The sequence below is a fragment of the Geospiza fortis genome, unplaced genomic scaffold (assembly GCF_000277835.1).
Source record: "Geospiza fortis unplaced genomic scaffold, GeoFor_1.0 scaffold231, whole genome shotgun sequence".
NCBI classification, from domain to species: domain Eukaryota; kingdom Metazoa; phylum Chordata; class Aves; order Passeriformes; family Thraupidae; genus Geospiza; species Geospiza fortis.
In genome coordinates this window covers 3599978-3617129 of record NW_005054351.1, presented here as the reverse complement: position 1 = coordinate 3617129, position 17152 = coordinate 3599978, and the positions used below count along the sequence as shown (strand labels likewise).

Below are 17152 nucleotides of genomic sequence, written 5' to 3'. Positions count from 1 at the left end.
GGAAAGAGTTGACTGGCCAAATCATAAAGCAGATTCAGATTTGGTAGAGACTCTCTAAGGCAGTTGTGCTTCACCCTTTTCCACCACACTGAAATGCATTACTGAGGCACTGAGGATCCTTGATCTAAAGCTGCGCAGGGCATTTTTGGTGGATAAGCATGTAAGGGAATGGTCACGTGTTGATCCTGGCAATTCAAAGTACACAGATATGTGGTTGTCTTGCAGTCCCTGAGGCACAGCTTCAGAAGAAGCACTTCAGAACTTGTCACTCTCTTACAATCAATGCAATTAGATAACACATTGCCCATCCTCCCCTTTCCACTAAATCAAAAGGTGCTCCTTAAAGAAAGGGAATCTTTACAGCAGAGGGCTCTTGTCTCAGGGAGCAGCTGGCTGCTCTTACATGACCTAGGACTTCAGTGTGGCTGGACAAGCAGAGCAAGGCTACAATGGAAGCACTTTTAGCCAGATAGAACCAAGTATCCACTTACTGTTGGTTGCATAACATATGGCGGATGAGGCATCCATGAAGTACTCTGGACCTGCACATCAAATACTTTTAATTAGCATAGAAAAGTTTAAAACTTAAAGATTTACTTAAAAATATTCTTTCTATTACAACTAAGGTGCTAATTTTGACAAAGGACTTAAGTCTTAAAACTCAACACAAAATTAATTTACACTTTATAAAGTTATTGACAAAGGAAAAAGCTTTCAAATTTCATTTGATAATGTTTTCCACCAAAGGCAGAAGTCTGAGTGATTGCACCACTTCTATGAATCACAACATTTTATCTCGTAAAGTAGCCTTCAATATTCCACGTTGCCCTAGTTTTCCATTTGCATTGTTTGCTTTCATCCATCAATATAATCGTGAACATGTCATCCAACCGACAGTGCAGGAGACAGAAAATGTTCAACGTTTATTTTCAAAAGTATCTCTATGAACTTTTAAAGGTATAACATTTTCAGAGATCCCAGAATGACTTATTCTGTTCCCAGTAAGAACTGCAGATCTAATTCAGAGTTTTTGAAAATTATTCTAACTGAAAGCTTTCATGGCAAAGCTGGCTTAAGAAGTCTGCCCCTCCAGGATCATTCTTAGCTTGAACATCCTGAGGTCTGTTCCCACCAGAGCTCCATATGCATCGGCAAAGATTTTCTTTGTTGTTCTGCCTTATGTCTGCTATGTAATATATTTCAAGGATAGAACAATTTTACTAAGAATTAGACACATTATAGAGTGTTGCATATTTGTTGTGGCATCTCTGAGCCATAATTACCTTTTATGCTATGTGTGGATTGCCCACATGCTATGGAATTTTGTATTTTAGTTTCCTTTTGCATCAGTCTGGACACAACACACAAGTACACGAAAAATGTAGCTGTGCTACAGCCATCAGAGGACACCTCACTTGCTGTCCCAGAAATGGGTGTGCAGCACCTCAGACTGAGCATGACCAGGAATAATAAGGAGAAAGCTACAAGGTCCCACTTCTCCAGATGCCTTGTGATTTTGTTCATGAAGAAAATATTGAGAATTAATTGTATAAGAGTGTGCTCCAACATTTGTATATGTTTATCAAAGTCTATTTTTTGTTGAAAAGCAAGTTCAGTATAACATCATTAGAACCAAAACCAGCACACCCACATGTGAACACACCTCTACTACAACATTTTCTGCTGGGAATCCCCATGAGCCAAAACACACTAGAGCTGCCACAGCTTGCTGCTGCTCATTGCAAACTATCTAAGGAAAATGATACAAGTTAAAAAAAAAAAAAAAAAGAATGGTTTTGCTGCAAATGCAAAATGCATGAAACCATAAACTGATGCAATGGTTCAAACCAGAATGGGAAAAGGGGAGCAACTGTGGACTGTGGAGCAGTGATGAAAGTAAGTGGCTGGGGTGGCCTGAACTCAGTGGCCTGAATGGGAAGTAGTATGGCTCTTAAGCCAGCTTTGCTACCAAGAAAATTGCATGTGAGCTGCACGCAATGCAGCTCTGGCATTGATTCTTCTTTGGTGCTGCCATTACTGAAATTTACTGAATTTACCTCATCAAAACAACTTTTGTTTGGCAAGTGCTACATGGCCATCTCAAATAAAATAACACAAAAGTCAAAGAGAATGACAAGAATCATTTATCTTTAAAGATCAAGTTTAAAGTAGAGTAACTTCTCAGAATTACCTGTAAGCAGTACCATACCATCTGCAATCCCCTAGCCCCAACCAACCAACCCTAACATTAGGAACAGCCCACCATGCAGCTTGAAAGTTTGGGTAGTTTATTTCAGGTAAGACTCAGAGTTGGAAAAGCACTGATGGCACAGGAGAGAAATAGCTAAAATTGGAAAATGTATAGTCAATGACCAGCTTCTGTGAAGTGATAAGTTCCCAGACAATGGCTAATAATAAAAATATACAATCTGGTTTTGACTTCCATCTCAGAAAGCCAAAACAAGACAATATTTCCCAGTGGAGATCTGAGAGGGATATACTGAAAAGAGAAATTCTGAATGACTTGGCATGTAGCAGACTAAAGAACGATTTGAGGACACATCCTCAAGTAATTTGTTTTGTCAGGGATTACTGGACAAAAATGAGTACTTTTAAAGGATGAAGTTACTGGAAAAAATATAGCTGGGGTCAAAAGGTCAAAGTATAATGCAGTCAACCTAAATTATGAAAAAGAAACAATTAAAAAGCTTTTGGCTAATGAAGGGGAGCCAAAATGAGGAAACAGTTCAATAAGAATGATAAGCTTCTGGTGTTGTCAATTGGAAATTAAGCAAAATGTTGTTTATCAGAGTAGCTGATTGAAATTAAGAATTACAGTGGCTTTCACTACTGTTGTAAAGAATGCAGAAAACACTTAAAACTCTACCCAATAGTACCTGAATATTCCTAGAGAGCCCTTTGTTTCAAGAGTGACTCAAGAGTGCAAGCACTTACAGTTTTCTGTGGTATACACTCTGCCTTCATCCACATCCAAAACATCATTACCTGGGAAACACAGTAGACAAGAGCATATCTGACGTACCTGATATGTAGAGACAGGGGAAGCAGCAATGAATGGCGTGATTGATGTCTGTGGAATCATGCGGTTTGTTGGAATACTGTACGGTGAGGAATAAAATCTGCAAACAAAGAACAAAGGCAAGAGGTTTTTGAACCTTTTGACTACTTAGGCTCTGACTAAATAATTCACTGCCTCCTGGGCAAAGACAGAAAGAGTCTACCCAGGTAATTATGTCCATCTATTTCCAAAACTACAATAAAAAAGATGTGATGGCTCCATTGAGCAGATCTTGAAAATGGAAAGGAGGAGGAATATTTACACAAAGCATATTTTTTTTTCAGTTCAACTAGCACAAATATAGAACTTCACAATACAAGAAGCAATTATCTGAGATGCAAAGACAGCTGATTTTCCAGGGCGCTAGCTAGTGAAAGGAAATTTCTTACACGATATCGAAGACAACATTACTGATTTCATTTTTACACAGGGTACTGTTTTCTTTTCATATCCTAGTGCTTCAGCGCTGAGAATAACACATTCTATATACATGCCTGAATTATTTTATTAAGGGGTGGCTACAAAAACTCTGGCTGAAATTTTTGTATTAATCTATGCAGAGAGCAAAACCCCCTTTTACTGATGAAATGTATCAGGAATTATGAGGCTTAATGCCCCAGGCAGCACTAAAAATCTCAGATTTAGTCGGTTTTATTTCCACTGTTGCATGCTATGAACAGAACTTGCACCACGTCTTGCTTGATGGCAATAAATGTTATATTCTTTCTCCTTCCCTGTGCATTAATGATTATTGATAAAATTATCACTTGGAAAATATCATCACTACTGCTGGACTGTGTTAGTACTTAATATGTGTATGCTTGTATAGATTTTTGGATTTGATCTTTTTGTAGTTTTAACTGTAAGTCTGAAAATAAAATTGCTTAAAAAAGAATGTTTGTGGTTTTACTGTTGTCTAAATGCCTGTATTTTAGACTCTGAGAGAAACACTCACGTGCAGTGCTCTTTTGTACAATTTAAACCCCATGTAGATCTTTCTCATAGAGGATGCACCAGTAAGTAACAGAAGATTCTGCACAGTGAATTGCATTCCCTCTCTTTTTATATTTTTCCCCTCCCTACTCTGAGGCAATCAACAGTAGCTTTCCATGAGAGCTATGCAACAAAAAAAAAAATCATTACTGGTGTTTAAACAAGTGCTCTATTTCCTGATCGCCCTGGCATCACAGATTTAGTACTAATCAGTCTAGTTCAGACTGGATGCATTCATTCTGGATACAGCCTCAAATAACTACCGACTTCAACCAACAGCCTTGGAAAAACAGGCTGCTCTCTTTGAACGCTGGGCGGAAACATTCAAAGTTAGGAGGGGAGAGGGAGACAGAGAAGCAATCATTTGTTCTTTCTATTCCAAATCAGATTTTAAAATGCCAAAAGCAGCAGGTGGCATCTGAGTGATTTTTTGTTTAATAGAAATATAATGCTATTTTAGGACCATTTATCAGCCCTCACAATGCTCGCACAGAGACTATTTTAAAATTGTGCCTTTGCCCAATTTTATATATATCCTATTATGAGAACTTAGAAGCAATTGTATCCCCATGCTTATACCAAATATTAGGTTCACACAACATCGAGGGAGAAGGGATTTTTATACCACTAGGCAGATTCATCTATGGCACTAGCATGTTGCATATTATCTAACCCCTTTTACAGGGGTCTTCTCCCAGATCAGTGTTAACCAGAAATCACTTGGGCTGTGCTCTTGCTAAGTGGATCAACCAAAAAATGTTGTGTGCAGCAAATGAAAATAGTCAATGGCAGACTGACAGAATTTAGTCTATGGGTAAAATGTGTAATGTATAGAAATATATATAAATCTTTTAAACTAAAAATAATATAAAACCAAAAATCTTTTGAGAAAACCATACATTTTTGTTTATTCTTTTCTCATTCTGTTCATAAACCTGGCATTGATGCTGGGCTCGTACCCTTAACCACATATGAACCACTTGGACAAAGACAAGTACAGGGAAGAAACAACTTTCCATTCGGAAATAGTGCTGACTCTTTGGAATAAACTCTCCAATAAATCGCAGCAAATACTAACAAATTTACAGAAAATGTGTGCTAAGCCAAGAATTTGACAGACAGCTTGCCATTTCAGTTTCAGCTTAGAGATGCATTTATCTGAATAGTACACAAGCCTGTAGAATATATACTACAGTAATGTGGAAAATACAGCCCTTCCCACAGCCCTGCCAATACCATTTATCTGTCACCATTTGGAATGCTCTCAAATAAGGATCAAATAAAACATAGCAACAGGACATTCAGCTGTATTGGGAAAATTCCTACACAAGGACATCAAGGAAGAGAAAGGAAGAAACTCTGATGCTGCAAATGACAATTCAGGAAAATCCAGTTCATGTATTTCAATTTTAATAATAATAATAAAAGATCAAGTGTTGCAATCTCAGCCACTGCAATAGCCTGCTAAGAAATTATTTTGCAGTCAGGAATTTCTTACACCAAGAGACAAAGGTTTGTCTTCTTTCCTCAGGGAAAGAAAAGGATCTAAAAGGATCCAAAAGGATCTAATAGTAAAGGATGTGGATGTCTCTGCCATATGTGAAGAACAGTGGTGTGATGAGGATAGAGGTGTGCTTTCTGGGGATGGACTCAAGCAGAGACACCCTGAGGTATGGGATGCTCAACCTCCCACACTGCTGGAGTCATTTGCTACCAGGGCAAGGATCATTGACAAAGAGGGCTCAACATGCCCTCACCCATGGCACACTGAGGCATCTCTCTAAATTCCCTCTACATACAAATGGGCTATTTTCCTCATATGTAACTGGCATAAGTGGCATGCCTGGGATCTAATAAGAGACAAGGGGAACAAAACCACAAGAGTGGCCTGCTCTGGCACAAACCCTACAGCAAGACAAGATTTGCAGCTGAGGACTTTCCTATATTCAGTCTTAGGCTTTGCCTTCTTTTTTTTTTTAGGCTTAGGGAGAGGTGAAATGAGGCGGAAGATGTATGCTTTAAGTTCATTCAAGGGAATACAGGATTCTCAGTCATCAGAATATCTACATCAAAAAGAAAAGTGGAAAGAGATATGAATTATACTGGCTTTGATTTGTCTTAGATATATTAAATTATGCCTCCAAGTTTCCTGTCATTAAAATGCACACAGTGTATCTAGTACAGTGCACTAGGTATTATGAGAGCGGTAGGCTTCATGGTGTAGTTGACCTGTGAGCTCTAAGGGCAGCTTTCCAGAAGGCTCAGCTGCATTTTCTGCAGATGCAGTTTGCATCCTTACATTGATCTGAGCAGTTTTTTGCAGGTGCAAGACAATGTCCCTGCTCCTCAGCTGCAATTGCAATGCTAGGAGCGCAAGTATGCAGGTGGCAAGGGCAAGGCAACATGGACGTCGCCCTTGTGTTAAAAATAGACTTTTTCAGCATGCCTAGATTCCATAGGCAAAGGGGAAACTCATCACTAGTAGGCAAAAGGATGCTCCTGGAAGTTCCTGAAGGGAGGTTTATAAGGCGCTCAAAAGAACACATTTTTGAGTGATGTTAAAAAGAAGCAAATTTCCAGTACCTCATCAGGCGCACAGAGGCAGTGCTTTAACAACAGTTTCTGTTGCTTAACAGACAAAGCACATACTCCTCTGCTACACCAACCCTCCCTTTGCATTTGGGGACTGCATTATCTGCAGTGTCTGGTCACTATTTCCCTGCCAAAAAAGTGGGAAAAAAAAATCCATATGGTTCCCATTCTACTGGGGAATGTGCAAGCTTCCAGACAGAATCTGCACAAGAGCAAGATGCTATTTGCACTGCAATAAACACCATTTGCTCATGCCTCGTGCCTGCGGGCAGTACTGAAAAAGTTAGATTCATAAATAGCATCCTGGGGCTCACATAATGTAAGAGTATTACCAAGCATTATCAAGGCAGCAATTTTCTGTTGCAACAAGGCACACAGTCAGATGTTGGAGTTGGAAAAGACCTATCTGAATATTGAGCCCATTGGCCAGCAAATGCACAAAATTGTCCCCCAGATATGAGGCACTAAACTGATAAAGCACATCGCAATCTAGTCAAATGGCCAGGAGGACTCCAGCCTCAGGAACATTCTAAATGAGCTTCCTTACAGTGCAAGTACAGGAGCTCTATCCTGCTCCTTGTATGAGTGCATAAAACTACTAAAAAAATGTTAATGCCACAAATTGAAAAATCAATAGCATATTACAACAGGCACACTGTTCCCCAAAATAAACCTGAGTACCTTTATAAACACAATTCAGAAAAGGCTTATTATAAAACAAAACAAAAAAAAAAGGCAAAGTGGTTGCCAAGTGAAATGATCTTATCTATTGAAGTGTGTGCTTACCATATCCTCAGTACCTTATACTGAAATGCTATGGTACACTATGGGCTGGATTCTCCACTCCATTATACCAATTTTATGCTGATGTAACTCCACTGGATGCTTAAACAGAGCTACACAGGCATAAAAACAATATAATGAAATGGAGAATCGAGCTTTACAAAGTAATAGTCTCAGAAGAAAATCATCTATTTCTTAGCAGAGGAAAAAATCATAGTCGTTTTTAGTGAGAGCCTCTCTCACACTGTTTTATTTCTGCTATAGATTTTCAAGGCAAATATGCAGTTATATGGTAATAAAAGTGATAGTACGACACCATGAACAATAAGAACCTACCTTTTCATCTGGAAACAAGAGTCCAGATTCTTCCCTGAGGTTTGATTATGGCCCAACACAAAACCTAATATAATCCACGCCTCCTAAGGAACTGTGAATTTTAAATACCATCCCATGACACCTGCTGCAGAGACATGGTTCTCTAGGAGGCTTCCATCCTCTGCATAATCCTGTCTGGATTTAGCAACTTAGATGCATCCAAACGCATCTATCAATCCTATAAAGAGCTCGAGTAAGCGTCAGCATATGCAGTTAATCTTTCTTTTAAAATTTTTTTGGTGGTTCATAACTCTTCTGAATCATCACCTTCACTTGGTATCTTTACATTTCTCATCCCCAGACTCAGTTCAGTACGTTCTGCACTGGTGACCCCCGCTGAATGCTACAAGGAAAAGGTCTTTGTTTTACAGATCTTTAGGTGACATTGCTCCATGTGCAATGGAGCAATGTCATTGGTGGCTCGGCCCACGTTACAGCCAAAGTATTCTGCAGCCTTTTAAGCACAGGGTGGGTGTGCCACACTGCCCTTCCCATGAGGAAGATGCCCCTTTGCTGAGTTAACCTGTTACTTCACAGAGCTTAAGAGCCTTTAAGTCTCTTTCCCCATGGCCACACACTGATGCCTGTGTTATGTGTCAGCGAGCAACAGATCAAATATACACATTTCACAAGCAAAGCATCAAGGTGCTCCCAGACTTTATTAAAATAAACCTCCTGAGCTAGATTTTTACTGTGCTTGCTAGTAAAGAGGCTTATGAAAAACAGAAAAAACTTAAACCTACAGGATATGTAGAGATTACTGTGTGAATGTCTGGGGAGATAAAAAAAATTCTGTTGGACCAAAAAGGTCCTGGTGATCTTCATGATACTGCACACAATCAAGATCTCACCACAAGAGCATTTTGAATGATGGTTTAGTCCTGATAAAACTGAAAATATTTTGACATTTTAGAAAAGAGACATATGTCAAAGTAATAATTAATTGTCACTCTTAGAGAGATATCTGGTACTGGAATTTAATTTATTTCTTGCCTTAAAAATAAAAGAAGATTTAAAAAACTGCAGAACTGAAATTCTCCATTGGGTACAATTTCTTTACCTGTGATCAGTGACAGCATGTTCAAGCAATCGAATGACCAAACCACCTGAGCAGCCTGAATACCATAGGTGTTCTTTGATATAAATAATGTCTGATTCTGAGATAACTTTCATAACTTCAAAAGAATTCTTCTTGAATTAAAATCATATTAGTCTTAATGGGTCATTCAAACTACGGTTTCCAAAACACTCACACAGCTGACATGCAGGAACTTATATGAAAAAAAAGTCAGCTGTCCACATGAAACACTGATGTACTATGAACCAGTGATGTTTTTATTTATAGATTATAATGTTTTAGCAGCTGAAAAGTATGACAATAGAGAAGAATGACTCATGTGGAGGTCAGAACAGGAAAATAGAAGCAGAGAATTCTGAAATCACAATTACAAACAAGCTCTTTATTCTTCTGAGTTTGGCCTCTTCCTCCACAACACAGGAATATCACAAGTCCTACAAAATTACTCCTTGTAAAGGAAAATTAAGCAAAATAGATTAACTATTACTCTTGATTTTTTTTAAACTACTGGGGATGCTAGGGTTTTTTTTCCTTCAACTAGCAGTGCCCTAACAAATATTTAACAAATAAACCCATTCTTATCTACATCAATAAATTCTCCCCTTCAGCTGGAGAACACAGGTGGGAGTATGCATGGAATTTGATAATCATCTCATGCATCTCTCTGCTCTGATCAAGGAGTGACTGTCAAAGAGTTCTTCCTGTCTCTTTTCAAATTGTTGTTAACCTAGCTGAAAAGAGAGCTAAATCTCAAGGATACGTTTTTCTAGTTTATGAAATAATTGGAAAAGTAATTATGCAGGTAAATAATATGATGATGTAATTTCACTGCTTGGTTTGAGAAAAAATTGCAATTCCTCGTGTCAACAAATGGTAGCTGAGAAGTAAAGAAGAGTGTTGCTCAGAATATTACCCTTAAATCCCATCTGCTTACACACTAATTTAAGGCTTTCTCCCTATCTGGCATTTTTATTCAGACAATGACATGGAAGGCAGCCAGCCTGCAGAAAGAACCCCAGATGAAGTAACAGCTCTATTATTCAAAATACGTTGGAATCTTCAATGATTATTTTAACAAAAGCCAAGTCAGTAAAGGGAAACTTTACTGGTTTCCACTTCATGACAGAGAGAGATTAAAAAGACATCTACTAACATTTGCCAAATAGAGATGGAAACTATTAGAAAAAACAACTTCCCATTCAAATGGATATTGCAAACAAGAAGGCATAAAAAGAAAAGGAAAACCAAAGAAGAACTTGACAATATAGCATTATGTGCTTCAGAAAAAATATGACGGAGTGGATTTGCTTTTCAAAAAGTTTCACTGCAGAAAGAGAAAACAGAAGATGACATTCAGAATAATTTAAAAAAAGACATAAGAAAACATGCATTTCTTACCCATTCTGTATAGCAGCTGTTGGATCGTAAGTCAAAGCCATGCCAGCCTGCACATAGTAAGGGAAGAAAAACAGATTTTTACTATTACTGAAGGAAAAGGGGAAAAAGAAAAAAAAAAGACATGAAACATATTCAAAGCCAATATGAATAAAAACTGTATGCAACTTAAATAGAAATTTAAATTCTCAAGGGAAGCTCAGATGGCCAAAAGCAGCATGGACAGATTGGGTACCTCCCCAGCCTGAGAGATCACTGAGAAACAGATCTGTTCAGTCTGTTGGTTGCCATCTTTCCACAACATTTAGGGAAAATGGTGATGTTTTTTTGCACCAGTATCAATTAATAACTCCGCTGAAATTAATGACTTTACAGCTGATTATTCACTATAACAAGACAGGCCCAAATCCTGCTGCTGCTTGTGAGATGGGTGGTTGGGAAATATTCCAAAGCCAACTGCATGAGAGCTTCACAGGAAGGAGTCTCATCTTTCTACAAAGGTCACACCCTGCATGACCCCTGCCTACAGTTTCTGTGAGGTGTACCTCATAGTTAAGAGTTAATTCATTACCATGAGACAAGAAACAAAAAATGGGCTGTGAAGCAGAAAAGCTTGAGCTTTCAAACAAAGCTTTTAAAATACTTCAGAGGTCTGGACAGCAAAAGAATTTGTTAATGTGTTACACAGAACTTTCCAACTGCCATTTGCCACCAGGCAGACCGTGACCTGTGCAAAAGGATTTGGCAGTGTCAAAACATTGTCCAGCTAACAACTGTCATCCCTGCCACCGTCAGCAGACATATCCACAGGTACCACAGGAAAGGCAGAGAGAGAGCAGGGCTGCAGACAGTATTAAGCACTCTATCTTATGCTCCAACATAGCAGTCAAGGTCGTGCAGAAAAGACCTTTTTTTCCCCCAGCATTTACCTAAAGACATGGAACTGACAATCTCTCCTCCCACATACTGCATTTGCTTTGACTTTTTTGCTTTCCTTATCGATTTTTATCCCTCCCTTTGTGAAATGCTTTCCAATGTAAGACTACCAAGAGATGAGAAGTTTCCTTTGTGCAGGGTAAGAAGCACAATGGAGAGAAACTCTATTGCTCAAGGTGCTGCTCTCCCTGTGGGAGCAGCTGAAAAAACACCACGGCACCCTTCCACCCCAAGACACTGTATTCCTCTTCATTTTTCAGACATATCCTGTGCTTGTTGCCTGAGACAGGCAGCATTTTCTTCAAGGACAGATGCTTTACCAACCACGTGGCATGGTCTGTGCTCCTGCTGGGAGCTTTTCGTGCCCCTAAAGCCATCTACCAAAGCACTTCTGAATAATGGCACCTGCCCCCTTCCAGATGGCTGCACAGACAGGTCAGAAAGCGCCTGGGCTTGGCTGCTTCCCAGGCAGGCAGGTGAGCAGCCAGGGTAAAGGCACTGGTGACGAGCAGGCAGAGAGTGGGCAGCACTCCTGGAAGAGCTGGGTTACCCCAGCAGCTGCAAACTGGTCTAAGAGGAGGCGGTCCAAATTTCCAGAGGCCAAAAATAATTTCTGATGTGAAAGACCAGGTTTCATGCTACTTTGTGCTGCCAAAAAAAAAGGCTCGTGTCCTTATTAAATTTGTATATTTCTCTCATTATTCTTTTAAGCAGATGCTAGGGCAAATGTTTTGCTTTATGAAAATGCCACTGTTTTAATAAAATATGTAGTCTCTCCCAAGCAAAGGACAATTCAGCAGACTAAGTCCAAGGACATGTGGCTATTTTTGAAAGAAGTATTGATTTAACACAAAGAGAAACAAAATGGCTATTTCTGCAAGTTTTAAATGTCAGAGACCTGAATTTAGGGAGACTCAAACCACTAATGATTTTGATGTAAAAAATAAATTAGCTTAGAGAATCATAATCCCTTACTTGGTTTTATATTCTTATGTCTTATGCATGCTCAGCACATTATACTGTTTAGTAAGGTTGCATTAATTACTAAAGGAAATGTAGAAATTTCCAAACAAAAGAGAAAAGAAAACTTTTTGGCTGCAATTCATTTTTGAGGAAACATACTGTCTTGTTTTCCTTTCTCTTTTCAACATGTACAAAATTTGTTATTGCTCTCTTTTTCTATTCCTGCACTGGTGAAGACAACTTAAATATTATGTACCAACCCTAGAGGGACAGAAAAATTATTTCTAACATTTTTTAAAATATTCTTTAAAATAACTTAAGATGTTCCCTTTAAATTGAGGTGTTTACATTTTACCTCTCATCTCATGTCTACTCAGACTAACAAAAAAATTATAATTTCTTGGGAAAGGACAAATCCAAGTTTTCTAAATTAAGGAATTTCTAGATCTAGTTATCCTTAGAGTTGCTGGATCAGGGCTCACTATATCCTGCAGCTTGCATTAGTGACTGGGGGATAAAATGCAACAAGGTAGGTGGGTCTAGGAGGAAAAGTGAAAATAAACTACTGGCTTTATTTTAGTTTCTTTGACATAAATAACAATGAAGGTGCAGGAATGAAAACCTACAGCAGCTCTTTCACTTGGTGTCTACGTGAGACCTGCAAACATGTTTGTGCCACTTTCATTTACTTTTCTCATGGATATTTGAGCACATGACCATGGCATGGACACTCAGCTCGCCCTCCAATCCCATCCCAGACCTGTGTGTGGGTCCATGTAGACAAACTGCACAAACTCAGTTCTCCATATTGGTATTAAGAACGGGGGACACAGCTGTGATCCTGAAAAGCACAAAATATGATAGGATAGACACTCATCTCCTCTTTATCCATGTCCCATATCTCTACTGCATGGAGACAGATTCCGAGAATCTGTTCAAGTACTTCAGCAGTGACCACTATAAATATCACCATCACATTTACCAGTAAATGAAAAGTCTCACATTGGACAAATAGGACACAGCGTGTGGCCATGTGTGCATATGGTAACCACCTACAGCTGGCCCAGTAACATTGCTAATATCCCCCGTTGCTGCATAGCCTTAAACAGCTGCTATTTCAAATAGCTGCTAACACAGGACTATTTACTTCTTTCTCATCAAGTTGTATAATTTCTCCCCACAAAATTATGCTGGCTGAAAGCCCAGGAGTGGCAACACTTAGCCTGGACCGGTCAAAGATTTATGGTCTGAAGCATCCTCATTCATCAGGAATAAAAACTGATGAGCAATAATAACTTACTGGAAAATTGTCTGAACTTTCCTCCATAGCAGACAAACAGAAATTCCAAAAATACCAAATGCAGAATATTAGAATTGGCCTCAGACTTCTGTGTGAGAGCTATATTCAATTCTGTTGAAATCAGAATTGAATATAGCCATCATAGTGCTAATACAGGCTGAACTACACCAAGCACTGGCTGGTGCCTCTAGAGCAGCCCTCTGCTGTGCTGAGACTTTTTTCTTCTGGGCCTTTTCACCCACTGGTTTGCTTGTGTCTCAGTAGAAGGAGAGGGTCTTATTCTTTCTTCTGATAGTGACACTTCCTGATAAAATGGCACCAGAGGGAGTGGCACTGATGATGGAATGCTACTTTAGGAAAGTATTTGTCACATAAATCTTCTATTAAGGAACAACTGAACCACATAATTTTCATGCCACTCAGCCAGATAATGGCCCTAGAATCAGCAACTGAATGAAAACACACTAATAGAAATAAAGGTCATTCTTAATGACTACTGGTCTGTTCAGAAAGTCAGGTGACAAAGAAATGAACTCAGCTTGTTAAAAATATTGATTTTTTAAAAAATATTACTTAAACCATATGAGTCTATTTATCTCTTATTTTTAACAAAGTGTCTGAACTTAAAGGACACGTGGAAAGAATGAAAGTTTTTGTTACTTTTTGCTGCAGTTTTCTAACTGTTGACATCAGTGAAAGAGGTTCTAAGAACAAGAGATTCAGCCTGCACTTCTCTTTAAATTTAAGCTCTTTCATTCAATAGAGAGCAGGAAATATCAAAAAGCATCTGGAAAACAAGGGTTTCCCCAGGAAGTTTGAAGGCCTTTTGTTCAACACTTTACTGTGAAAATTTTTCCATGGGCAAAGACAAGATGTTCTGTTTCTGGTTTAATTTTTTTCCCCTCTTTTTATGACTTGAACATAAGATATCTGATCTTCAATATCAGGTGAAATGAAGTGGGTTTATTATTTCTCTACCCAATCCCTGTGATATCTCAAGAAAAAACTTAGCAGTGCAGTTTCTGCCTTCCAGCAAATATAAATACCTATAAATGACCAATTTCTTCTGTGCATCTTCAGTGCAGCCCAGCATCCTCTGTGCTGCTGGGAAGCTGCTTTCATGCACAACTTCACCATCATATCCCCATATCTACTCTCAGTGCACGTCTTTCCAGCACTGTGCAAAAATTCACAATATCAACCTGCTACAGATGTGCTACACTTCCTCCTCAGAGGTGAGACTTCCACATCATCTCCTCAAACCTGCCCTGGCCAGCCTCTGCCCAGTGCTGGAGCGCCTCTGCCAGGGCAGGCTGCTGCCACTGCAGGACCTCAGGCTGTGCAGGAGGCCACAGCCCATTGGAAAAAAAATGGAGAGGCCTGGAAATTAAAAAGGGGTGAAGCCCATGGATGTGGTGGGCTTTCCAAGCAGAAATCCCCCTGGATTTCTCCTCCTTAAGGTGAGATTTGGAAAGGTTAAGGTCATACACTTGAACTTAAGGGATTTCTGTGGTGAACTGACATGGGTGTTAGACAAAAAGAAAAGTCTGTCCTCCAAATCTCCACAGACTCACAGCTTCCCCCTTTCCCACTGCAGGACTGCCATCCCAAGGCATGCTCTTGGCTACTACAGTTGAATCAATTGAAATTTCAACACTCAGATTCCTGTACTTGTTTTTTTTTCCATCACTAATATCTGCCAGGCATCACAACACAAGGATCTCTTGTGCCCTGACAGAAGATACCCTTATTGAAATGCTTTGAAGAAAGAAGAGAGTAGGGAAAAGAAATCGTCAACCCAGATGAGATTAATGCAAAGTACTGATTTTATAAAATAAGTTCAGTCACCAGTAAAATTAACTTGGCAGAATTCCTTTCTTTGATTATTTAAACAGTTCTGACAAAAATATTTAACATTATTAGAAAGACTTTTGAATTTAATTGTGAATAGCTGCCCCACCTTTCCTTTTTAGAGAAGGAGAAATCAAGAATATAAATGTGACACCTCTTAGACATCTACATGCATATGAAAGGAAGGGAGCATTTCCCAGTGATGTGTGCTCCTTAGGCAGCTGCAGGTTCTGAGTGGAAAAGTGTTGTGGAGAGGAAAGTACACTATTGTTGTCAAACTTGGGAAGTGATTCATGAACCTCAGAACATCAGAGACTGCTCTGATAAACACAATAACAAGTTCAGATACTCAAATGAATGACAAGAAACCCTTTTGTCCTACAGAACTGGAATGGAAGTCTGACATACACAGCTTCTGTTCTTGGGATTGAGTCACTTTCTTCTCACTTCAACTCATCTTATTAGTTAAAATACAAGCGCCGAAACTACAAAACTGAAAAAAAAAAAACAAACCAAAAACCCAAAACCAAAAGAGAACATATATAATATAACACAATTATTCTGTTTCCACAGCCACTCAATACATTCCACCATGTCATCTTCAGGTCTATGAATGATCTGCTTTTGGGGATCTGATATCCCCATTCTGCCATGAGTGTGATCCAGTGCTGTATCAGCTGTGTATTACACTCACATTGCACATTAGGTGTGTGTGCTGTAGTGAGTTAGGAAGAATTCTAGGGGTGGCTGGCAGCACTCCTGATATCTATTAGGGATACAACAGAAAAAGGTATGTCCTTTCCCCATTTCCAACATTTGTTTATTCTGCCTAAGAAAACACTGTTTTAGCGGCAGAATTTGGAGGAAAACCCAACTGCAGGAAAATCTCCAGGGCAAATGGCATGACATTTTTCACCAGAGAAGGAAATTCAAACTAAAATGAAAACAAAGAAAACTGATCTCTAAGGACAGGTACATTGCTGATTCTATTTTAACCAAACCATGGCCCTTTTAAAATCCTGATTACATTGACAGTGATTTCATGTAGGCTATTGGTTTAAAATATTTTTATGTTCTTTATAAGCTCAAAATCCAAACTGATCTTTGGTATTTGAGCCACTGAGGCCTCTTTTCAAAATGTTGCCCACAGCAACAGCACCTTGTGTCACTATTCAAGATCTTTTCACCTACTGGTCAGTTATCTTTTGCCCTTCTCTTTCTCCCTCCGGAGAGAGGGCTTTTCAGGTTCAATGCCTCTCTCTATTAAACTGAGCTTTTGTTGAAAATAAGCATGCAAAGTGCCAATGTTTAACTTACAGGCATGCTAAATATATATAGTAAATGTCTTTGTGGGTTGTTTACATATGAGGGTACTAGTGCTTATCTCAACAGAACTGGGAATTGTCTCTCATAGCAAAGAAAAGTTACTTGTCCAGGTATAAGAAAAGTTACTTGTCTAGACGCCCAGGATTACAGAACACAACTAAGTAGTACCTATCTCCTTGGAAGCATTTTAAAAAATCCATGCCTGAGTTATAAATAGGCCTGGAATAGAACTGCAAATCATTTCTAAACGCATGTGCTGGTAAAGAAGAGACCATTGGCACCAGGATCAATTGCTTCACCCTTCACTGGTACTGACTTTACAAAAAATCTGGGAAGTGTCTTACCTATTGTATGTTTTTCTCTCTAAACTGTTGTTTGCATTAGGCAAAGTTGTAATGAATAGTGGATAAAAAGAGAAACGGTTACAAAAGCAACATTCCCAAACTATCTGGTCATTTTATTTTCTTAAGAAAGAATTAAA

The 17152-nt window shown here is 38.9% G+C and overlaps 1 protein-coding gene across 2 annotated transcripts in view; it reads right to left on the bottom strand.

The window, feature by feature from the left end:
- The window catches only part of RBMS3 (RNA binding motif single stranded interacting protein 3), a 692310-nt gene that overhangs the window by 58061 nt on the left and 617097 nt on the right, over positions 1-17152 (bottom strand). For both annotated transcript variants that reach the window (XM_031058909.1, XM_005423389.2), the window contains 3 exons: positions 10299-10345; positions 3044-3140; positions 492-542 (listed from right to left, as the gene is read on the bottom strand). In XM_031058909.1, coding sequence (XP_030914769.1) covers positions 492-542; positions 3044-3140; positions 10299-10345 — 195 coding nt within the window. The remainder of the gene's footprint in view (positions 1-491; positions 543-3043; positions 3141-10298; positions 10346-17152) is intronic.